At 42.6% G+C, this 24,532-nt stretch overlaps 1 protein-coding gene across 3 annotated transcripts in view; it reads left to right on the plus strand.

Annotated features, from left to right (window-relative positions):
- Window positions 1–24,532, plus strand: part of tut4 (terminal uridylyl transferase 4) — an 84,816-nt gene that overhangs the window by 48,529 nt on the left and 11,755 nt on the right. For 2 of the 3 annotated variants that reach the window (XR_013579309.1, XM_078561098.1), the window contains exons 16-24: window positions 30–110; window positions 2,741–2,844; window positions 5,888–5,945; window positions 6,203–6,306; window positions 6,524–6,613; window positions 9,011–9,124; window positions 21,078–21,155; window positions 22,150–22,327; window positions 24,403–24,450. Coding sequence is in view for 2 of the 3 variants with exons in the window: in XM_078561098.1 (XP_078417224.1) it covers window positions 30–110; window positions 2,741–2,844; window positions 5,888–5,945; window positions 6,203–6,306; window positions 6,524–6,613; window positions 9,011–9,124; window positions 21,078–21,155; window positions 22,150–22,327; window positions 24,403–24,450 (855 nt within the window). In the remaining variant the exon portion in view is untranslated. The remainder of the gene's footprint in view (window positions 1–29; window positions 111–2,740; window positions 2,845–5,887; window positions 5,946–6,202; window positions 6,307–6,523; window positions 6,614–9,010; window positions 9,125–21,077; window positions 21,156–22,149; window positions 22,328–24,402; window positions 24,451–24,532) is intronic. The other variant, XM_078561099.1, reaches the window with a different exon arrangement.

A 24,532-nucleotide genomic window follows, 5' to 3' on the forward strand; every position in this document is an offset into this window, starting at 1 on the left:
TAACTAAAATCTAACATGTTTATCCTTAGATGAACTCTCACCTCTGGAGGAACAAAATAGAGAACAAACCTTAGCAAGTTTGGAAAGATTTATTCGTAAAGAATTTGATGGTAACTTCTAGAATTTTAATGCATCATACTTGATCCCATTTATTAATGCAGTGCTTTTGGCACCCAGTCTTAGCCGCATTCTTAGAGTATATATACGCAGCAAGTTTTATAGTAAAACCTATTGCAAAAGCATCTCTCATTACGCCAGTGTGAATTTGTCAAGCAGTGGCATAGTATGACGTGGAAGTGCTAGATTTTTTTTATTCATTCATGAGATGTGGGCATCGCTGGCTAGGCCAGCATTTATTGCCCAACCCTAATTGCCCTTGTTCAGAGGGCAGTTAAGAGTCAATCACATTGCTGTGGGTCTGGAGTCACATGTAGACCAGACCAGGTAAGGACACCAGATTTCCTTCCCTAAAGGACATTAGTCCTAGATGGGCCAAGTAATCTTCCTTATCTTTAACTTGTGGCATTGTGTCCTAAATATGAAATTGGATACAACAGATTTAGGACAGATAGCAATAGAAACACTTTTACACAAGAGTTATATGGTTATGGCACTACTAAACTTAATGATTGAGGCAGAGACAATGCCAGCATTTAACAGTAGATTGAATAGTTGGTTGAAGTAGAACACAATAAAGGGATATGGGAATAGGATAGTCCGATGAGGCTTGGACTGTTGTTGTTATGAAAGATAAACACCAACACGAACTGGTTGGGCCAAATGATTTCTTTCGGTGTTCTTACATCCATAACTCCTGCACCTTTCCCCAATGATCTTCTGACCCTTGACCACCTGTCCCTTCTCCTACCACTGCTTTACCTTCCACTCTGCATGCCTCTGATCCCTCCACTTTGCATTCTTCTCCCCACTGCCTCCCATTCTGCCTTCCCCTGAGCTCTTTGTCTCTGTTCCTCTTCCAAGCCCTCTACCTGCCCCACTCCCTCCCTCTACCTCAGCCCTCTTTTCACTCCCACCCCGACCTTCTCTTGCCTTCCGTCTTGCCATTTCTTCTCCCCACCACATTCTCCCACTCCCTTCTTAACCTGCTCTCTTCTCTCTTTTAAACCCTACCCATCTCCTGTCTCATTTCAAGGTGTATTAGAATTTATATTCCTAGTTCTGATTATGGGAAATCCTCTGAATGTGTTAACATTTCACTGGATATTCATTATCCTCGTAGGTAACATTGTGATTGAAATTTTAAATTTTAAGCTTTCTGCTTGTGTCCTAATATTATGTGTCTGCTTCCCCTAATGTAATGGTTATTCATTCATGTTGTTTATGAGGAGGAAGCACACTAATTATTAGAGAAATATATTTAAGTATTAATTTTATGGCTAAGTGGGAACATTTGTAAGAAATATTTAAATTCTTCCAAATATTTTCCAAATAGGTCCTCCCAATACACCTCCCTGTTTATTGCTGAACTTTAATGGCCTTCCTGTTAATATCCAAGAGCAAAAAAGCCTAATCTCTTCACCTGATTTCATCCATTACACATGCCATCTGAATTTACTAACACGTGCAGAGTTTTCCCATCAACATCAGTATTCAATTCATTCTCAACATTCCTTCACTCATTGCAGTAGCTCCCAGCTCAGTTGAAATGCACTGAACAGACTTTCTACTATGACAAAAGCAAAATACTGCGGATGCTGGAAATCTGAAACAAAATCAGAAAATACTGGAAAAGCTCAGCAGGTCTAACAGTATCTGTGGAGAGAAAAACAGAGTTAACATTTCAAGTCCGTATGACCCTTCTTCAGAGCTAAAGAGAAGTAAAAATGTGATGAAATTTATACTGTTTAGGGGGACTGAAGCAGGTGAAACTGGATAGAAGGCCAGCGATAGGCAGGGGCAAAGGAGAGATTGACAAAGATGTCATGAACAAAAGGACAAAGGGGTGTTAATGGTATTGGTACTGGCTAAAGGAGGTACCCAACGCAAACTGGAGGAACAGCACCTCATCTGCCGTTTAAGCACTTTATAACCTTCCAGACTTAACATTGAGTTCAACAACTTCAGATCATGAACTCTCTCCTCCATCCTCACCCTTTTTTTCAATATTCATTTTTATTTTTAAATTTTTATTTTTTATCCACTTATTTTCATTTTTATTCATTGTTTTATCCCCAGCTTTTATCCCATTTTGATCTTTTTCCCCACCACTGTCCCCTCCCCTCTCCCTACCCCCACAAGGGCCATCTGTCACTTGTTCATGTTGTTTTTTCCAGAGTGCTTACCCTTGTTCTGCTATTATCACATTCTGCTTTCCTACCTTAATGCCACCATCAGCACTTCCTTACGGAACTAAGGTGAATAGATGGAGTTATGGTGCAAATTGAATGGTGGTGGAACATGTTTGAGGGGCTGACCATCCTTCTCCTGTTCCTATGCTAACTCCTGGATCCAACTGAGATGTCATCTGCTGCCATTTTCTGTGCCCCATCCTCATCCTCCTTACTGTTTCTCCTCTCAATCTCTGGTCCCCCTCCTCTGCCCCCTTCTTCCGCATCCTCTCCCCTTGTTTCTCCCTTGCCCTTCCATCGCCACCCCCCTTCCCTTCCTTTTGAACTCTATCGAACTTCCCCCTTCACCTCCCCCTTCGTTTGCAGTATTGTTGGATAATACCAGCATCAGTAATGACTAATATTTATATATATATTTTTTTTGAGTATAGACAAGGCCAGGCTGTGCTTGTTTGGATCATCTAAGAATGGATTTGGGTTTCGCGATAGCGACCTGGACATATGCATGACTTTGGAAGGCCATGAGACTGCAGAGGTGAGATTTGTTTTCAGGGTGTAAAAGCAATTGAATTGCGAAATGGAGGGAGGTGACTTGGTCGGACTGGCTTTTCCCAAAGGGCACAGGACTCTCTGGGAAAACGGGGAGCAAGGAGTACCAATAATATAGCATCATAGAACAATTTATGAAGGAATTCAGATCTCCCAATTTCCCTCATGGCCAGTTGGGAGGTGAGCTTTCAGTTTAAAGTCAATATTCAATATTAAAAAAATAGGGTATTCACATTTGAGCTGGTTGATTGTTTATCTTTGTCTTCTGTTAGCAAGCATATTATGAATGTTGTGTTCTAGCATGTTATGTTGGGCACCCAACACAGACAATCAGGTAGCTAGTGGAAATAGCAATTGTATTGGCATGAACACTTTTTAAATAGAATTGCTAATCCATTTGAGATTATTTTATTTTCCTTGCTCCAGCATGGGTCTCTAAGTGTATTTGTTCATTTATCGTTGCTAGATTTATCAGATAATGTTCTATCCCGAGGACAGAATTTTTGTTTCCATATGGGAGTGGGCAGCCAGTAAAAGTGAGTAAATGACCTATTACAGCCAATTGCCTGAGGTCGACTCTGGGCCCCAAGGTGTAGGGAACTAGACCAGGTGCCTCAAGGTAGCTTCCTAATGGCAGGCCAGAAGCTAGCACAGACTGTGAAGAGAAAAACAGAGTTGACGTTTCGAGTCCATATGACCCTCCTTCAGGGTTTTAGGTTTAAGGCCAGGACCCTAACATCGGAGTCAAATGGGGGGTCCATTTGAGGCCCTCCATACTGCCTGGCTTCAGCTTCAGTCGCAGATCATTCTGTTCCCTCTCTACGATGGTGGTCTGGTGTGGCCATCTTTTATTTTGAAAGCTCTAAAAGTTACCAAGAGGTGCATCAAGTTGGAGGCAGCCTCTCTATCTCTATCTGCTGAAATGGCAGGCTGCAGCTCCTTCCGAGCTTCCTATTGGCCCTTCCGCTTCGAGAGTGGGCCTGACTATTAATCGGCCTAAACATGGAAAATCACTGTCGGGTACCTGTTTCCCACACATGTGGAGCAGTGACCCCCCCATTTGACCCCAGTGCCAGGATCCCGGCCTTAATCCTAAAATACTGAAGGAGGGCCATACGGACTCGAAACGTCAACTCTGTTTTTCTCTCCACAGATGCTGTCGCACCTGCTGAGTTTTTCCAGCATTTTCTGTTCTTCTTTCAGATTTCCAGCATCTGCAGTATTTTGCTTTTATCCTACCCCTGGTCTATGTTAATAAGTTCAGCTCTAATTTCCCTGCCATTTGCCCATTAGAATTATATACTTGAATTTGTTCATGTGCCTGTGTGACTGCACCAAATTAAATTTAATAATAGCAGCATTTTATTTCTACATTGTGTTTAAACTGAATTCAGATTTTCAGACTGTCATGGTGGGATTTAAACTCTGTTCTCTGAATTAGTCCACGCCTTTGGATTAATAGGCTATTAGCACAACCACTACACTTCATTACCATTCAGTTATAAGGGTTAATTTTAAGAATATCAGACTATTCTTCAGTGCAGCAAAATTTTCTTTAAAAATTGCTAATAGATCAAAGTTGCCCTGGTAGAATTCATATTTCCCAGTTAACTGATGGAGAATTTAATGCAGTTTTTCTTTATGGAGTAATATATAGTCTATTGAATTTCCCCTTACATCCTCAATAGTTGTTGTCTTCCACTTGTTCCTTGTTAGCACATTAAACTGGTGATTAAAAGCAGTTAGGCTGTGCTCATTTTGTACAAAGCTTTTTATGACACTATGGAGTGCTGCTTACTCCACCCAGCAGTTCTAAAATAAACTGAACAAAGAACAAATGAGTGAGACCAAAAACAGGCTTATTTCTCTTTATATTATTTAACATTTTATGACAGGCGCCCTTACAGCCATTTATTTTCAACAGACCTGTAAAATTGATTTCAAGGTGTTTAAAATGTGTTTACTGTATCACAAATTGGCTCACTGGCCCCATGTGGTTATTTATATGGGATATAAATTTTTGAATTCAAGCTTTACCAGTGCATGTGAGTTCATATTTGTTGCTAAAACTACTGAAGTATAATGTTAATGGGATTTTACATTGTTGGAAATACCATTCCTTGCACGTGCTATCTCTGCCCCTCCTGTGGACAGTAAAGATTCTGAAAGCTTTTTTTTCAGTGTCTTGATTTCTGTTTCCCCAAGTCATCCTCCAGACCGAATTGTAAACCAGTTATTCACCTTAGATTACCCTGGTGAAATACTTTGGAACTACAATTGATAGTTGCTAAACAACGTAATAGGAGTATGGAATTGATTTATAGTGATTTTTACCAGTGCATGAAAAGGCTATTGAGCAATTAAATGAAACATATACAAATGACCAACATGTAATGTACCCTGTTAGTCATTGCTCAAGCTTCTGTATTCTAAGGTAAGACCATTTAAACAATAAATGCTTGCCTAGCCAGTGACCGTCCCATCCCATGAATGAATTTTTAAAAATCTTGTATTTTAGTCACCCTTTAGTCCCCTAGTCAAGCATACCACCTTAGATTACCATGATCACCAAGATGGTACATCTTCAAAATATAGCCACCCTTGAATTTGTTTACTTTTCATAAAATTATAATATGTTCTAATAAAAATCTATACATGAGTCAATGAGCTTGTGGATTGAATCTTTCATAGATACTTGTTATTCCACTAATGACTTTGTGTTAGAAGAAATTTTTCACAGAGAAATACAAATGGCGACACAGGAGATTCAAAGTAGTTATGCCATCTGATCCTTAAGCCTTAATTTGCTGCATTACTAAAGCATTACATCACTAGGTGATGAAACCCTCAACCATGATAATACTGAACAATAAATGTGGTTGAATAAGTTGCATACATTTGTTGGATGGGGCTTGTTGAAATTATTTTGGAATACATTGTACTTATTATAGATGTTAATGTCAGTGGATATTTTTCTTTTGCTTTAAACTTGTTTGTCTTACTATAGAAATGCATTTAATTTCTTACAGAAACTCAATTGTAAAGAAATAATTGAAGGTCTGGCAAAAGTTCTCAAAAAGCATCCAGGTAGGTGCTTTGTTTCAGACAAGAAAATTAAACTTTTGAAGAAATGTAATCTTCATTATTGAAGTTACTAAGTTTTTTCTACAGCCTGCATTTTATTTGCATGAATTATTACACTTGAGTCTATTGCTTTTCAGTTTGTGTTTTATTGATGGTAAACCAATTTTCATCTTTATTTTAGATAACAAGATCAATCATTAACACTAAGGAAAACATTGCAGCAATTTGTACTCAGCAATGAATATCTCCTATTTTGATAGGTTTGAGAAACATCTTGCCCATAACAACAGCTAAAGTGCCTATTGTAAAATTTGAACACCGTCAGAGTGGATTGGAAGGAGATATCAGCTTGTACAACACTTTGGTAAGGAAATCTGGATGCTTTTTCCTACAGATATACCTGGGTCCATGTTAAGTATAGAAATTTGTCATTGGAACAAAAGTTGAATATTGTTTAGTAAGTAATTCTGTAATTGAAATGATTATAAAAATATGGTTTGTATGTTTATCTAATGTGAGGCTAGTATTCAATCTGTAATGTTGCAAGGCTTCCAGTAATAACACTGGGATCCTTTTTACAGGCCCAGCATAACACAAGGATGTTGGCTACATATGCTGCTATTGATCCTAGAGTTAAATATTTGGGATACACTATGAAGGTATTTGCCAAGGTAAATTTACAATATTGTTTACAAGTATTTGTCATAGATTTATCTTACTCATTGCATTTGGTCATGTATTGCTATACTTGTTCTGGGCTGTTTTGTTTGTATTTAAATTAGATGAAAAAGTAGAAGGGGAAATAGTAGACTGGAGCATCCTATGAAATGTGCTGTAGCAGCATACCAGGGCTTGCACCAATATTTCCCTGCAATGAGAATTCCTAATTTTGACTCTTTCACCAGGGGGAGGCATTGAATGGAAATTTGGCATCATCAAAGGGTAAATGTAACATTAAAGAGCCTGTGCCATTCACATGCACGTATTGGCCAATTACAAACTGGCAAAGTTCTGGGATCCTGACTCGGCATTCAGCTCTAAGGCAGGGAAAAAGTAACGTTGAAATAGGGCAAAACACAATTTCCCATTTCACCTATTTGATTACAAGAATTGCATCTTAATGTCACAGTAAAAATAAATTGAAGTTTCCTTTTGTAAATCTTTGGAATTCTCTACTCCACAGGTTTGTGGATGCTCCATCATTGAATACATTCAAGGCTGGGATAGACAGATTTTGGTGTCTCAGGGAATTAAGGGATATGGGGAGCCATAATCGTATTGAATGGCAGAGCAGACTCGATGGGCTGTGTGGTCTACTCCTGCTACTATTTATTATGTCTTATAACACTAATCTAATTCTGTAGTAAATTACTATAAAGAACAGTATGATTTATCACAATACTGTATGCTGTCTTTCATGATTCAGTGTTGTAATGCTATTCATCAAAAGACATGCATACATACAGAATACCATAGATAATGAAACTCAGCAAATGCTTTCAGCCACTGATCTTGTGTTCCAGTTAACTTATTAAGTCTTATAATGGGAGGAGAAGAAAGGGTCCTTTTGCAGATGTAGATGAAAACCTCTGATTAATGATTTTAATATATTTTAAAATTAGCGCATCAATAAATAATGCTTGTTGCATATATATTAATTTTATGACTGCCCAGCCTCTTAAATGTAAAGCTGGAATAGGATATCAATAGGATAGTGGAAAAAGAAACTGCAGCTTCAATTATGCAAATTTTAGATTCTATATTTGTAGCTTCTGCTTAAAAAAAGATATTACATTCACCATCTCTAATTCTTTTCCATCTGTCTTTTCTTCTCCATTAAAACAATTTCAAAAAGCCCATCATGAAATAGAAAAACGGTTAAACTTTTAATTACTAACGGAAAACTCAAACATCTTTTCGCATTGATATAGTGTCGTTGTATACATTCTCAATGCAACATTTACAAGAGGACACATTAATGGCAATGACACAGTTGTTTATATTCATGCAACAGTTTAACACACTTCAGAATCAGTGTATGGAAGGGAAGCACAATACCCAGATGGATGTTTTGGGTAATTTCACTCTTGATGAACAGCTGGAGACCAGTCGTGGTACTAATACAAAAAGGAAATGGATGCTGGAATTGTGAAATCAAAACAAAAAATACTGGAAATACTCAGTAGATCAGGTCAGGCAGCAATTGTGGAGAATAAGAAAGTTAACGTTTCAGGTTGAGATGACCTTTCATCAGAACCAATGGTGGTACTGTCTTGTTCTGCCTAGCATCAACTGTTTCTTTGCTTTAAAGCAGTACATTCTGTGACTTGTTAGAGAGAACTTGTTGGAAAGGAATTCAAGGAGGAGACTCCAGACAGCTTGCTACCTACCAGTTCTAGGCAGTGGTCATAAATCACATGCTTTTATTGGATTAAGCACTTATAGACATATCCCATGTTTATGGTGAAAGAGATGGGGTTTTTCCATAACAAGGATGTTGCGAGTGACAGTTACACTCACCTATGGAACCTGCACCATATTTTTGATTCATTCACGGGATGTGGGCATCGCTGGCTAGGCCAGCATTTATTGCCCATCCGTTATTGCCCTTGAGAAGATGGTGGTGAACCATCTTCTTGAACTGCTGCAGTCCATATGGTGTAAGTACACTCTCGATGCTGTTAGGGAGGGAGTTCCAGAATTTTGACTCAGTGACAGTGAAGGAACAGAGATAGTTCCAAGTCAGGATGCTTTGTGGCTTGGAGGGGATCTTGCAATTGGTGGTGTTCCCATGCATCTGCTGCCCTTGTCCTTCATTGGTAACAGAACTAGCAACCAGGGGAATGGGTCTGAGGGAAGGTCAATTCTGTTCAATGTCCTTGTCAACTTGGATTTGAGGCATGATTAGAGCATATCCGCATTCTCTCCAGTTTTCATCTGATTGGATAAGGTGAAGTTTTTGAAGTATAAGTATTAAAATTAAATGGAAAATTGATGAATCATAAAAAGTATCTCAGCAGTTTTTTGTTTCAGTATTCTTTCTAACTGAAAACATGCACTCTTTATAGCGTTGTGATATTGGTGATGCTTCAAGAGGAAGCCTGTCCTCATATGCCTACGTCCTCATGGTGCTCTACTTTCTACAGCAAAGAAAGCCACCAGTTATTCCTGTTCTTCAAGAAGTGAGTATTAATGTTCTTCATGTGACAAATGTAGATACATTTTATAGTTTCCTGTATTGAAAATATACATACAAAGTGCTGTCCCGTCAGTACAGACAAAATACGTATCTGCTGAATGAATATACATCCACTGAATTGTGGTAGTTAAAGGGAAAGGAAAGTATAGAGATTACATTTCTTTCCAAAGTGCTACTAAGGAAATCATATCAATGTATATTTTTTTCAAAACAACTGTCAGTTTTAACAACAGCATGGAGGCAGCGACAGTGTCTCCCTCCCGGTTAGATCATTCCAGCGTCCTCAATTATATGGGGCTGTTAATCTGTCACATGCTTTTCTGGGACCTCCAGCAGCTTTCGGACCAGTCAGAAATTCCACTCTGCTATTTCCAATGGAATCAGTTTGGTAGAAATCCTGTCATTAAGATCATCAGAGTGGCCAAGTGGAGAGGAGGGCTGTAACTGAGGTCTCCATTGTAGAGATAACTTTTTTAAAAATAAGAAGTCAAAATATTTGGGAATTATATAATTTTCTTATATTAAAGGGTCAATGCTTTAAACAAAATATTTCTCTTTCCCTTTGTACCTATTAACTTGGTCTGACATGCTTTTTCCCCATGTTTATCCACCAAGGACAATAATTGATTGTACAATTCACGGATAAGACAAATTGGTGCAAAAACCATAGCAGAATGTTTTTGGTTGAACAGTTCTGTTATCAGAAACCAGAAAATTATTTGCAAAAGACTATGGCCAGGATTTTCCATGCCCGATTGGGCCAAGCATGTTCAGCGAAGTGATTGGAAAATCTCATGAGAAGGCCCTAGTCGCATTTCCCAGCAACTTAATTCCAGGACCTGATTCTTTCCTCCCCCTGTCAATGGCGGGCTGTGTTTCCCACTGCCAAACATTGGGAACTTAATTTTCAGAAGTTTACATCTCATTATTGTAGCCACATGCCGGAATCATCCCCCCCCCACCCCCCAAGTCCAATTTGAATTCCACGCCGGTGTGACTTCAGAACGGTGTGATTTACAACTGCCTTTAAAGGGCATGCACTTGGCAACCTGAACTTGGAGGGGAACCCAGGGGTGAGGGCACACAGCTTAGCGCAGCGCTCGCGAGGATCCCCTATAGGAATTCAAGGAAGTGGCACCGCGGATTCAGGGGGTAGTTGCAGGCAAGTCTCCAAAACAGCTTCTCCCCGACTGCCTTTCAGTGCAGTGCCGGGACAAGGGCTTCAGTGCGGGATGGACAGGGGGACCAAGACAGCACCAAGGAGAGCTTCGGGTCCCAGGCTCCAGTGTGAGGGCTGGGGGGCCAGGTGGGGGGTGGTGGGCACCGTGTGGGGGCAGGGGCAAGGCAGCACAGACTAAAGGAAGTAGACAGGCATGTGCCAGGGTGGGGAATAGAAATCAGCCAGGCACTTGGAAAAGCATTTCAAGTTTGCGCATTCTTCCGCAGCTGAGACTGTTCAGCATCAACTCCATTGACATGATTGGAGTCTGGCTTCTGAAACAATTATGCCCACTCAAACAACACAAATTCCTGATCGTGCCACTGATTGCTCCTGAACTTTTAACCCCTTGGGTGCAGACTGCAAAATAACCTGAGTTTTATGGGGCTGCAGAACAATTAGGTGACTGGGCAAGTTAGAGGATATCCTTGCAAGAGGTGGGCATGGAACAGACACTGAGAGAGGTGCTCAGAACCCCTTGCTTTGTAGGTATTCAGGCTTTGAGCAGTGACCCTTATGGCCCAAACTAACCGCACAGCCTTTGCATGGGAGTTAGGATAATACCTGAGCCGAGAGCACATGATGCAGTTGAATGACCAAAGCTGTCGCCACTCGGTCATGTGGTGTGGGCGGAGGTTGGTAGGGTTTTGGTCAAGCATCAAGCAAGCTAAACACAGGCCATCCAAGTGGTGGCCAGGACTCTCCAGCATTTGTAATGGGGCTTTGAGACGCAGCTGGAACCATAGAACTTAACCAAGAGAAGTCCTTAGGAGACATATGCTGACCCTCATGTCTCTCTTTGATACTGCAGTGAGGAAACCATCAGGAGCATGGAGCCTGGTGATTTTGCTGTCTGCCTCAGGGCTTAAAGGCAGGATAGAAGAAGGAGAAGAATATGACGGAGGCACCTGGCTCAGCAAAGGGAGGAGTACCTCCACAAGTAGAGGAAGACCCACAGAGAGCCATCATTAATAGGTGCCTTGCTAGACTCAGGGTATATAAATGGTGCTTGTCCTACCTGCAGATGAGTGAGAACCAGTGTCGCCAAAGACTGCGATTGTCAAGTGATCTGGTTATTCACATATGCCACCTTCTGAAGGATTTGGCGTCTTGGGTACTCGAAGGGTATCCACTGCCAGTGGCATTGAAAATGATCACCACGCTCAATTTCTATGGCAGTGGCTCCTTCCAGGGCTCCACTGGTGACTGTGCGGGATCTCTCAAGCCTCTACCCACAAATGTATCCAGGAGGTCACGGACGCCATCTTCGCCAAGGCACACAACTTTGTCAATTTCAACCAAGATCAGGCGAGCAAGGAAACGAGCACTGGGATTTGCTAAGATTTGCAGTTTCCCGCAGGTGCAGGATGCTATCGACTGCACCCATGTGGCTCTAAGATCTCCATAGCAACAAGCAGTCCAGTATGTGAACTGCAAGGGCCTCCACTCGCTCAAAGTTCAGCTGGTCTGCGACCATGACAAATGGATCATGCAGGTTTGCAGATGATACCCAGGGAGCATCCACAACTCAGACATCCTCAGATGCCTCTCATCTTCCAGGGTCCACAGAGGCTGTAGGGCTGGCTCCTCGGGGACAAGGGCTACCCACAGAGGACATGGCTAATGATGCATGTGCAGCGGCCTAAGACTGCAGCTGAGAGAAAGTACAACAAGGCTCATGCCACAACACAGACTTTAATGGAGCAGACATTGGGATCCTGAAAATGAGGTTCCGGTGCCTCAACAGGTCTGGCAGAGCACTCCAGTACACCCCCCAGAGGGTGCCATGCATCACCGTGGCTTGTTGTGTGCTGCACAACCTGGCGATGCAAAGGGTCCTAGATGATGAGATGGCGGAGCTGCACATCTCCTCAGATGAGGAGGAAGTGGAAAGGGAGGAGGGTAATGAGGCCCTGGAAGCTTGGGATGCAGGCGATAAGGCCATTGCTCTGACCTCGAGGCAGGCGTACTTGTGAGGCCCCAATAGCAGCCAGATTCCACGAGGAGGAGGATGATATGCAGTGAGGACTCTCCTGAAAGCACAAGATAGCAACTGGGAGAATCTGGTAGAGGTCATCGGACTCGTGCTTATGTGCACAGTCTAATTTCATGCAGAACTTGCTGGAATACAGTGGGAAAATGGACTTCAAAAGTATTTGATCCTTTTGCATGCAAAATCTCCTGTCCCCTTCAGCATTACACCTTCATCTGTCCAGAATGCAGATGAGAAGGGGGGACAGCACCGCCTCAAAGGTGCCCAGAGCGCACACAACATCACGTGACCCAACAACACTAGTATCAAGAAACTATCATATTTTTCCTAATATTACTATGGGATATTTTAAAACAGGCTTGTATGTGTGTGTAGTTCTGTGCGGGGAGCTAATTTAATTAAACTAGAGACGATTGGATTGCAAGGTTTAAATTATCAAAGAAGTGAGCAAAGCTAGGGTGAGGCCAGCAGATATGCCGTGAATGGAATTTGCATTTTTAGATAAGTTTGATTTTCAAAGGGACATGATAAGATTTTTACAACTGGCAAGAGAAATAAGGCAAGGTTATTATGTTAATTTTTCCCAAAAGTGCTGGCCATAATGATAACATGAAAGATTTTATATTCTGGGAAAAGTAACTTCTAAAGACAAATGGAAACAATGGGATTTACAAATCAAAGGAGGTTAGTCTAGATGAATGCATGGCTAGAGAGATGGTGCAGGAGGGAGGGCTTTAGATTTCTGGTACATTGAGACCTTTTCTGGGGGCAGTGGGACCTGTACAAGGTGGACGGGTTGCACCTGAACCAGAATGGGACCAACATCCTTGCGGGGAGGTTTGCTAGTGCTGTTGGGGAGGGTTTAAACTAACTTGGCAGGGGGGGGCTGGGATCCTGAGAGGAGGTTCAGCAGGGGGAGATGGACAGCCAAAATTAGAAGAGAGAGCAAGTGAGCCTGGAAGGCATAGAATTTATAGGCCAGTTAAGGCACAAGGGAGTTTGGCAAGATTGGATGGTATTTATTTTAATGCAAGGAGTCTGATGAATAAGGCAGATGAGTTGAGGGCACAAATTAACACATGGAAGTATGATGTCATTGCTGTCACAGAGACATGGTTGAGAGAGGGGCAGGATTGGCAGCTCAATATTTCAGGATATAGGGTCTTCAGGCGAGACAGGGAAGGAGGTAAAAGAGGAGGGGGTATCGCAATATTGATCAAGGAATCAATTACAGCAGGAAGGAGGGATGACATCTTAGAAAGCTCCTCAAATGAAGCCATATGGGTCGATCTGAAGAACAGAAAAGGAGCAATCACATTGCTAGGTGTGTACTATAGGCCCCAAACAGTCAGAGAGAAATAGAAGAGCAGATATGTAGGCAAATTTCAGAGAAGTGTAAAAATAATAGGGCAATAATAGTGGAGGATTTCAACTTCCCCAACATTAACTGGGTTAGTCATAGTATGATAGGTTTAGAGGGAGTGGAATTCTTAAAATGCATCCAGGCGAGCATTTTAAGCCAGTACGTAGAAGGTCCTACAAGAGAGAGGGCATCCTGGACTTAATTTTAGGGAATGAAGCTGGGCAAGTGGTAGAACTATCAGTTGGGGAGCATTTTGCAGATAGTGATCATAACTCCGTTAGATTCAAGATTGTTATGGAAAAGGACAAGATTGGGCTAGAAATCAGAGTTCTAAATTGAGGGAAGGCTGATTTTAATAAGATCAGAAGTGATTTGGCCAGAGTGGACTGGGAGCAGCTACTTTTAGGTAAATCTGCGTCAGAGCAGTGGGACTCATTCAAGGAGGAAATAGGGAGAGTACAGGGCCAACATATTCCAGTAAAGATAAAGGGTGGGGCCAACAAATCCAGGGAACCCTGGATATTGAGGGATATACAGGATTGGATAAAGAGAAAAAGGGAGGCTTATGGCAGATACCGAGGGCTCAAAACAGCAGAAGCCCTAGAGGAGTATAGAATGTGTAGGGGGGAACTTAAAAAGGAAATTAGGAGAGTAAAAAGGGGGCATGAGAAAACATTGGCAGGTAAAATAAAGGAAAATCCAAAATTCTTTTACAAGTACATTAAGAGTAAGAAGATAAATAGGGAAAGAGTAGGGCCCATTAAGGACCATAGTGGTAATTTGTGTGTGGAGCTGGAAGACATAGGTAGGGTTCTAAATGAATACTTTGTGTCAGTGTTCACAAGTGAAAGGGACGACGTGGGTATGGAAATCAGGCAGAAGGACTGTGATATAATTAAAGAAATTAGCATAGGAAGGGAGGAGGCTCTAAGTGGTCTGGCAGGCTTAAAAGTAGATAAATCTCCAGGCCCGAATGAAATGTATCCCAGGCTGTTGAGTGAGGCAACGGAGCAGATAGCAGGGGCACTGGCAATCATTTTCAATACCTCTCTGGCCACAGGAGAGATGTCAGAGGACTGGAGGACCGCCAATGTGGTACCATTATTCAAGAAGGGAGGAAGGGATAAACCAGGGAACTACAGGCCAGTCAGTCTAACCTCAGTGGTGGGGAAACTATTGGAAGCAATTCTGAGGGATAGAATTAATCTACACTTGGAGAGGCATGGAATTAATCAAGGACAGTCAGCATGGTTTTGTTAAGGGGAGGTCATGTCTGACCAATTTGATTGAATTTTTCGAAGAGGTGACCAGGTGTGTAGATGAGGGCAAGGCATTTGATAAGGTCTCGTATGAGAGACTGATAACGAAGTTAAGAGCCCATGGGAACCAAGGCAATTTGACAAATTGAATCCAGAATTGGCTGAGTGGCAGGAAGCAGAGGATAATGGTCGAGGGGTGTTTTTGCGACTGGTTGCCTGAGTCCTGTGGGGTTCCACAGGGATCGGTGTTGGATCCCTTGCTGTTTGTGGTATATATAAACAATTTAGACTTGAATGTAGGAGGGTTGATCAGTGAGTTCACAGATGACACGTAAATTGGTGGGGTGGTAAATAGTGAGGATGATAGCCTTAGATAACAGGATGATACAAATGGGCTAGTCAGATGAGCTGATCAGTGGCAAATGGAATTTAATCCAGATAAGTGTGAGGTGGTGCACTTGGGCAGGACAAACAAGGCACGGGAATACACGATGAATGGTAAGACCCTGGGAAGTACCGAAGATTAGAGGGTCCTTGGTGTGCTTGTCCACTGGTCCCTTAAGGTCTGGCAGGTAGATAAGGTGGTTAAGAAGGCATATGGGATACTTGCCTTTATTAGCCGAGGCGTAGAATATAGCTGAGGATAGTGCAGTTGATGTAGTTTATATGGATTTCAGCAAAGCCTTTGACAAGGTCCCACATGGGAGTCTTATAAAGAAGGCAAAGGCACATGGGATACAGGGTAATTTGATAAGGTGGATTCAAAATTGGCTAAGATGTGGGAGGCAGAGGGTGATGATAGAAGGATGCTTTAGTGACTGGAAGCCAGTGTCCAGTGGCGTACCACAGGGATCTGTGCTCAGTCCCCTCTTATTTGTCATTTATATAAACAACATAGGTGACTATGTGGGGGCTAGGATTAGTAAGTTTGCGGATGACACAAAGATTGGCCGGGTGGTTAACAGTGAGGTTGAGTGTCTTGGGCTACAGGAAGATATAGAAGGGATGGTCAAATGGGCAGATAAGTGGCTGATGGAATTTAACCCTGAGAAGTGTGAGGTGATATACTTTGGAAGGAGTAGTTTGACCAAGAAGTATTCAATGAACGGCATGGCATTAGGAAGTTCTGAGGAACAGAGGGACCTTGGAGTATGTGTCCATAGATCTCTGAAGGCAGAGGGTCATGTTAGTGGGATGGTGAAAAAGGCATATGGGACACTTGCTTTTATCAATCAAGGCATAGATTACAAAAGTAGGGAGGTCATGTTGGAGTTGTATAGAACCTTGGTGAGGCCACAGCTGGAGTACTGTGTGCAGTTCTGGTCGCCACATTATAGGAAGGATGTGATTGCACTGGAGGGGATGCAGAGGAGATTCACCAGGATGTTGCCTGGGACGAAACATTTAAGATATGAAGAGAGATTGGATAGACTTGGGTTGTTTTCGTTAGAGCAGAGAAGACTAAGGGGTGACCTGATCGAGGTGTACAAGATTATGAGGGGCATGGACAGGGTGGATAGGGAGCAGCTGTTCCCCTTAGTTGAAGGGTCAGTCACGAGGGGGCATAAGTTCAAAGTGAGAGGCAGGAGGTTTAGGGGGGATGTGAGGAAAAACTTTTTTACCCAGAGGGTGGTGATGGTCTGGAATGCACTGCCTGGAGGGTGGTGGAGGCGGGTTGCCTCACATCCTTTAAAAAGTACCTGGATGAGCACTTGGCACGTCATAACATTCAAGACTATGGGCCAAGTGCTGGTAAATGGGATTAGGTAGGTAGGTCAGGTGTTTCTCACGTGTCGGTGCAGACTCGATGGGCCGAAGGGCCTCTTCTGCACTGTGATTCTGTGATAAGAGCAGGGAAGTTATGCTGGATCTGTATAAAATGCTGGTTAGGTCTCAGCTAGAGTATTGCGTGCAGTTCTGGAATCCGCATTATAGGAAGGATGTGATTGCACTAGAGAGAGTGCAGAGGAGATTTACCAGGATGTTGCCTGGGCTGGAGAGTTTTAGTTATGAGGAGAGATTGGATAGTCTGGGGTTATTTTCCCTGGAGCAAAGGAGATTGAGAGGGGACATGATTGAGGTGTATAAAATTATGAGGGGCATAGATAAGGTAGACAGGAAGGGACTTTTTCCCTTGGTGGAGGGATCAATAACCAGGGGGCATAGATTTAAGGTAAGGGGCAGAAGGTTTAGAGCGGATATGAGGAAGAATTCTTTCACCGAGAGGGTGGTGGGAATCTGGAACTCACTGCCTGAAAGGGTGGTAGAGGCAGAAACCCTCATAATATTTAAGAAGTATTTGGATGTGCACTTGTGATGTCATGGCATACAAGGCTATGGGCCTAGTGCTGGAAAATGGGAATAGAATAGTTAGGTACTTGTTTGACCGGCGCATACTCGATGGGCCGAAGGGCCTTTTTCTGTGTTGTAGACCTCTATGACTCTATAAAAGGGATAAAATATATTTGAAGAAGGGTGGAAGGCTGAGCTGTGGCCTTGTGAGATCTTGAAAGGTGTACCATGTGAAACAGACTTGGGAAAAGCCTCTAGCCACCCTGCAAAAGTTTGCTGTTACAGTAACCAAACTTGTGTTAAAAGCCTTTGGAAGTCCATTGTCCAATGAGTGCTTGTGGTAAAATTGCTGGATGACTTTATAAGTTTGGAACCTATTTGGACTGTTGGCTTAAAGGGGTGTGTAGTTGGGAGTCTGGTTAAGTAAAAATTTTGGGAACTGTTAAACTGTAATCTTGTGTGTGTGTTTAATTTTTTCCTTCTTTTGTTAATAAATGTTTTAATTTAGTCTTTAAAATCACTAAAGGTGACAGTAGGCTCATTACTTCTGACTTCGGTGCACAAGCCTTCTTGTAATAAATACAAATTGCAAAATCGTTGTAATAACTTGGCCAAGTTTCCCTTGTTTATTTGGTCAACCTGGCAAATACCACCTGCCATATCATAACACTAGGGCACGATATTCCTGCAGTAAACACAGTCAACATCAAGGTGCAGGCATACTGAGGTGGGCTTTGACTTTGGGACAGGACAATCACTGTGGTCAGAAGGTCATGCACTGCACAGAGGAGGGGCCCTGGACTGTGACTCGTGACTTCATTTTGTGCAGGGACCAAAGGTTTCACTTCTGAATGACATGAACACATCTCATCATAACAATGAGACATGATTGAATGTATTTACATGGGTGAACATTATATGTCAGTGATTAACACCCATGCCCACATTGTGCAACTACATCTGCTTGACTTTCCTAACCTTGCTACTACGTCTTGGTGCATCACTGACATCCACAGCGGGGGTGGAGGCGGCCTTCTGACTGCTATGCCCTGTTCTCTGTGATGATCTTGGTGGGTGTCCTCTGGAGGGCTGAGACCTGGAGGGCCCCAGCCTGCTTTCGGGGTCCTGCTGTGTGGCAGTGCCACCCTCCTCGGTCTGCGGAGCTGGAGCTGCAGGGGTCACAGAAAGAGGGGATTCGAATGGGCCAGTCACTCCCAGAGTCACCTCGGTGGGTGGCCCCGGAGTGTGCACCTGCTGATCCTCCTCCCTATGGGTCCCAAGGGCCCCTGGCTGACTCCTTGAGAGGAAGGGGTAGCTGGAGTGAGCTCGAGATGCCTCGACCCCCCCCAACCCCTCACATTGACACTGATGGATGCCAGCAAGTTCCTCAGCGATGGAGTGCATCTCCTGCAGCAGTGCAGTGCAGCATTGATGTCCTGCGCCAAGGTCTCCATGGTGGCCACCACCCTATCAATGTTGACCTCGGCGTGTTGGCATGCCAGCGCTATCGCTTTGGTCTGAAGGATGGCAGATTCTTCCATCGTGCCTTGCAATCTAAGGACATCCCTTCCCAATGTTCCCGAGCTTGTCTTTGTAGCTCCAGCACCTGAGGTAGAACTGAGTCCAGATTCCTGGCCTCCAGCTGTCCTCCTAGTGCTGGCACCCTGGGATGTCCCTGCCTCCGCCTGCTGTGGATCAGACCGTGTGCTGTCGCTCACCAGATTGTGACCCTGAGGCTACTCGAGAGCCAGGTCCTGCTGAGGTGTGTGTGTCTGCACTGTTGAAGGGTGTGGGTGAGAGCTGTGACAGGCCTTCAATTAGGGTGTCATCAGATTCCTCTTCCGAGGTGTCTTTGGGGTTTGAGTGGAGGGCTGAGTCATGCACGCTCCCGGATGCTTCCCAGGTGTGCCTGCATAAGTAAAGAAAGATCATTAGTGCATGACAGGGGACTGTGGAACAGGAGATATCACTCACAGCATGGTTGTCTGATGGATGTTGTAGTGCAGGATCCTCACTTGGTTGAGCACCGCAAACCTCACCGTCAGCACAGGAACAGTCCAGATCCTCGCCAGCCAGGTGGATGGCTCTGTTCTCAAAGACAGTCAGGACCTTCAGTTGAGGCATTCCATCCCCAGTCTGGGACCTCCTTTTTGTTATGAGCCAGTTTGTCCTGCATGAAGATAGATGGAGAGAGTGTAAGGAGGATTCCTGCCAGGCTAGATGAGAAGGATGTCTGGCATGTGTGGGTGGTGAGTGGTGCCATGGATGGGATGAGGACACGATCTGCAGAAGAGATGACGGTGTTTGTGAGTGAGTGAGTGAGTGGTGATGATCCTTGACCTGGCAGAGATTCCTGTGAATGTGTGATGGGTTTGTGAGTTGAGAGTGATGAGAAGGGTGACTTATCATGGCAGAACGGAGGAGATCATTCATCCTCTTTCTGCACTGGGTGGCTGTCCTCTTCTGTAGGACGTTGGCACTCACCACCGCTGCCACTGCCTCCCATGCTGGATTTGTCACCTTGGATGAAGGTTCTTTGCTCAGAGCAAGGTGGGGTAGAGGATTTTGCGGCAGGCCTCCACTGCAACCAGTAGGTGCTCAAGAGAGGCGTCACTGAATTTCGGGGCAGCATGTTTCCTCCCTTTGGATGCCATGACTTTCCACCAGCTATCGATCCCTTAGAAAGTGCTAGTTCTGTGCAGGAGCAACCTTTAAATATGGCGGGCGGATTACAGAAGAGCTGAGGTGACGGCAAAGCGGGCGAATCAGAGGCCGCCCTGCCAGCGATCCGACGTGAAACCCATGCCTCTCAATTCTTTCAACAAAGTGACGCACAATATGGCGTTCTCAATATTCAATATCGTTCACAATATTCTTGATGGGCCAAAAGGCCTACCTCTGCTTCTATGTCTTATGGTCTTATAGTCAGATTTTTAATCAGTAAGGGAATCAAGGGTTATTGGGAAAGGTAGGAAAGTGGAGTTGAGGATTATCAAATCAGCCATGATCTCATTGAATGGCGGGGCAGACTCGATGGGCTGAATGGCCTACTTCTGCTCCTACCTCTTATGGTCTTAAAATGCCGCCATTGCCATCAATGGGTCAGACGCCAATTTCCCTGCCTGCTTTTGGACTTTGTCGATTTCACGGAAAATCACAACCTATATTTTTTATAGGATATTGTTTTTCTGTGAATGTTACTGCCCAATATAGAGTTATATCTAACCTTTTCTGATCATCTAGCTAACTTGACTGAAAACTTTCAGGCAGTGTGGATGCACACCAACTTGATTCTTAAAAGTAATTTGAACTTTAAGCTAATGGGCAATTCTAAGTACTGATTAAAAATCTAATGTTGTGATCCTGGAATAGAAAGAATATCTTTGTTTCAACTAGTATAAATACTCAAATTATTCTGCCAGTCCTCCAATGCAATTGCATTTCCAGCAGAGTGCATACTTTAATTGTAGTTTGAGATTTTCTTATTTTAAGAGTTGGAAAGTGTTTTTTATGTACCGTGACCATAGTGGCTGAACTCTTGCTTCTGTTTGTGGAACACAATATTTTAGAATGCGACACTGGCAAGCAGTGCTACTGTCGGTACCAATGATGACCAGCAAAACAGTAGCTAAATTCAGTAACGGGTATTATTATGTTTTGTGAGTATTCTGGAAAAATAATCATGCAATAGACAACATGGTTGGGGGAAATTTTATCAAACTTAATATCCAAAGCACTGGGGCCGTCATTGTTTTTGTATATGTGAATTTTTCTAAACTGAGCTTAAAAGCCAAAACCAATTCTTTGTAGATTTTTGATGGAAAAGAAGTGCCGCAGAGAATGGTAGATGGATGGAATGCCTTCTTCTTTGATGATGTTGAAGAACTGGTAATATATTATTTTTGATTCATTACATCCATGTTTTACCTTGAAGGTAATGTAACTGGATTATTGGGATTTAAGTTATGGAAAGTTTTCTTGAAATTGTTTAGAACTGTGGCGTTTTACAAACACATAAGATGGTAACTTTTCTCATCGTATCTGTGCCAGATTTTTGGGGAGAAAGCTATCTACTTTTACCATTCCTTATACCCTTTCAGTGGTTTCTTTCTAAACATTTTTTCACATGAACCCTGCTTCCAACACTTTTCAATAGGCTATCAATCCCATGTTCTAACATCTTCCAGCATATAAAATTTTTTATCCCCTTTGTTCTTTAAGGTACAAATGTAACGTCCACTGTCTACTGCCTCACTTAACAGTTGATAAATTTCCTCATCAATGCACTCTGTTATTTCTTCAAAGAACTCAATTTGTTGGACATGATTTGCCTTTTAGAAATCTGTAAATTTAGGCTGTTTTGAAATAACTGTTTTTTTCCGAAGTTTTAATTTCATCCTGTAATAATGTCTCGAAAGGTTTACCCGCTGTCAATGTTGGGCTGACCACTCGATATTACCTTGTTTATTCCTATCTCCTTTCTTAAACACAGGTGTTACAAATCCTCCAGTCCTCTGGCACTGTTTCCATGTGCAAGGATGTTTGAAAGATTGTGGTCAGAGCCTTGGTTTCCTCAATTATTTTGCTTAGTATTCTAGGATGCATGCCATCAGGCCCAGAGCTTTTTCCATTTTAAGTTCCACCTAAGTTTTTCAATGCTAACTAACCTTTTCAGTGCTTAATTTCCTAGAACTAGATTCTGAACTGCTTTCTTCCTTGTTAAAAATGTATTTGTCGTGGTCAATGTGATAATTCTACAGTTTGGGGAAATTGTGCTAAATTACTTTGTTTAAGTGCCTGGCTTTACAGCTCAATATTGTAAACCTTTTTCATATATCGCACTGAATAACTTATTAAGAATATTTCTTCTCTCACGCTTTAGAAGAAAAAGTTGCCTGAACTTGGGACAAACAAAGAATCAGTGGGTGAACTTTGGTTAGGCCTGTTGCGATTTTATACTGAAGAATTTGATTTCAAGGAGTATGTTATTAGCATCAGACAGAAAAAACTTTTAACAACATTTGAAAAGCAATGGACTTCAAAATGCATCGCTATAGAAGGTATTTAGCTCAATTTATTTATTCAATTATCGATTGGTTATCTGCTTCACTTGATATAATATCACTAATTCCAAGAACGGATTATCATGCATTGTTTTAGGGACTAGAATCAGTACAGAACTCGGGAACATGTTGCACTCCCATCTTTTTACAGACCAACTGTAATTATTATGTGCATTGACTTTTTAAGCAGATAGATTTTTGCTTTGTCCTTTTGAACCCCAGCAACAACTCATTATTATTATCATTATTGTTCTGAACAAGACTGGACCATCAACCCAGTGTCCTTTCGTTACTTTCCCCTACATCCCTCAATTTATGGCTATTGTTCTATCCCCAGTCCTTTCTCCTGAAGACTTATGATGATCATTTGTGCTGTAACTGATCACTGTGGGCTTCAGGACATTGCTGTTGGGCTGAAAAGCCTGAGACGGGCCCTGCTGTGAGCAGAGCTAATTCAATAATTTGACTGAAGGAGGCCTCCTAATTGGCCACCTGCGAGCCCACAGCCCAATTAAGGATGGCAGGCGGGCTCCTGGTGCAGTAGCTCTGAAGCTTCAGCAGTTCCACCGGAAGAGTGGAGGTTACTGAGGCAGGTTGGAGATCTCGGGGCACTGCACAATGGAGGTGCCCTTAGACAGGCAAGTACAAATTAAAATTTCCAGGGCCAAGGCAGTGGGCCGCACGGGGTGGATGGAAAACACCTCCGGAGAGATCACTGGGGCCACAGGGGCTGCCTTTCCTGCTTGCAGCCTTCTGTTTGGAACATGGTGCTTCTGGCTCTGATGCCTCCCCCCACTGGACTTGGCCAACTTCATGAAGCTGGAAGTCTCCCCACTTGGCAGGAGTCCACCCCAAAATACTGGCAGCCCCATAAGGTGGACCTAAATAGGGCCTTTAATTATGTAAATTGGCCGCCTGCCTCCCTGGCAGCAGAACTACGATGGGAAGCTACCCCGGTGTAGCTCCTTGCTATTTTACTGCTGTCCTCTAACTTCCTCCCTGCCTCCCAACTCCATTCTTGTCACCTGGTGACCAGTAAAATTCAGCACTTTGTTTTCAAATTCCTCCATGGACTTGCCCTCCTCATCTTTCTGACCTCCTCCAGCCCTGTAACCCTCCAATTTTTCCAATTCTGGACTCTTGCACATTCCAGATTTAATCACTCCACCAATGGTGGCAGAGCCTTCAGCTGCCAAGGCTGTAGACTCTGGAATTCCCTCCCTAAACCCCTTCACCTCTCTTTCCTCCTCCTCTCTTTCCTCCTTTAAGGTCCTCCTAAAAGCCTATCTCTTTGACTAAGTTTGTGCTCATCCCCATCCTAATATCTCTTTATTCTCAAATTTTTGTTTATAAACACTTGTCTGAAGTCCCTTAGGACGTTTTACTATGTTAAGCGTGCTTATGTAAATACAAGTTGTTTTTACAACCATCTGAAACCGATAAACTTTTTAATATACTATATGACATGAATGTTTGGGTTTTGCAATAGCTTTTTGAGTGTTTTTTTGCCCTGCTTTTTGGTAGGAATGAAAAAGCCTAGTTCAAGCTGATTTAAAACTGAGTCAACATACCTCCCAGCTTTCTCTTTCCATGTAAAAGGGTTTGGCGTCCATTCACTGTTTCTGCTGTCCATCTGACCAACATTGGAAACTCTTTGGAACGAAGCATGTGCTGTCGCTGTCATCTCTTAGTTGATCTTTTTGATGAACATAAATAATGATGCTACCTAACATTTTGCTGCACATTTCAATTCCCCAAAGTGTAAGCTTCCCATTTTTGCCCTTATATGATGGTTAATAAGCAGAAGGTATTTTCTGCTGGTTTTTATTCTCATTATTGTTGTTTGTAACTAAAATAACCAAGTATTTTTTTATGTTGCTTTGTCAACTGTTCATGAATGATTTTCTATATTGGCACATCACTATCTGAAAGAAGTACGAAAAGGTGAAATAGATAAAAGTGTTGCAAAATTATTAGAATATTCTAATATTTCTGTGATAGCAGAATAAATGAATGAAGGGAGCTAATACCATCTTAAACATGATGCATTGATGCCAGAGCTTGTTTTCCAGATCCTTTTGACTTGAATCACAATCTTGGTGCTGGAGTCTCAAGGAAAAGTAAGTCCTCTTTCTTTTGGGCTGTTGACAAGTTTTTTTGCATCAAAAGGCATGAACTTAGCTCCGATACCAATATTTGCTG

Source organism: Cetorhinus maximus, chromosome 17 (assembly GCF_964194155.1).
Source record: "Cetorhinus maximus chromosome 17, sCetMax3.hap1.1, whole genome shotgun sequence".
Taxonomy (NCBI): domain Eukaryota; kingdom Metazoa; phylum Chordata; class Chondrichthyes; order Lamniformes; family Cetorhinidae; genus Cetorhinus; species Cetorhinus maximus.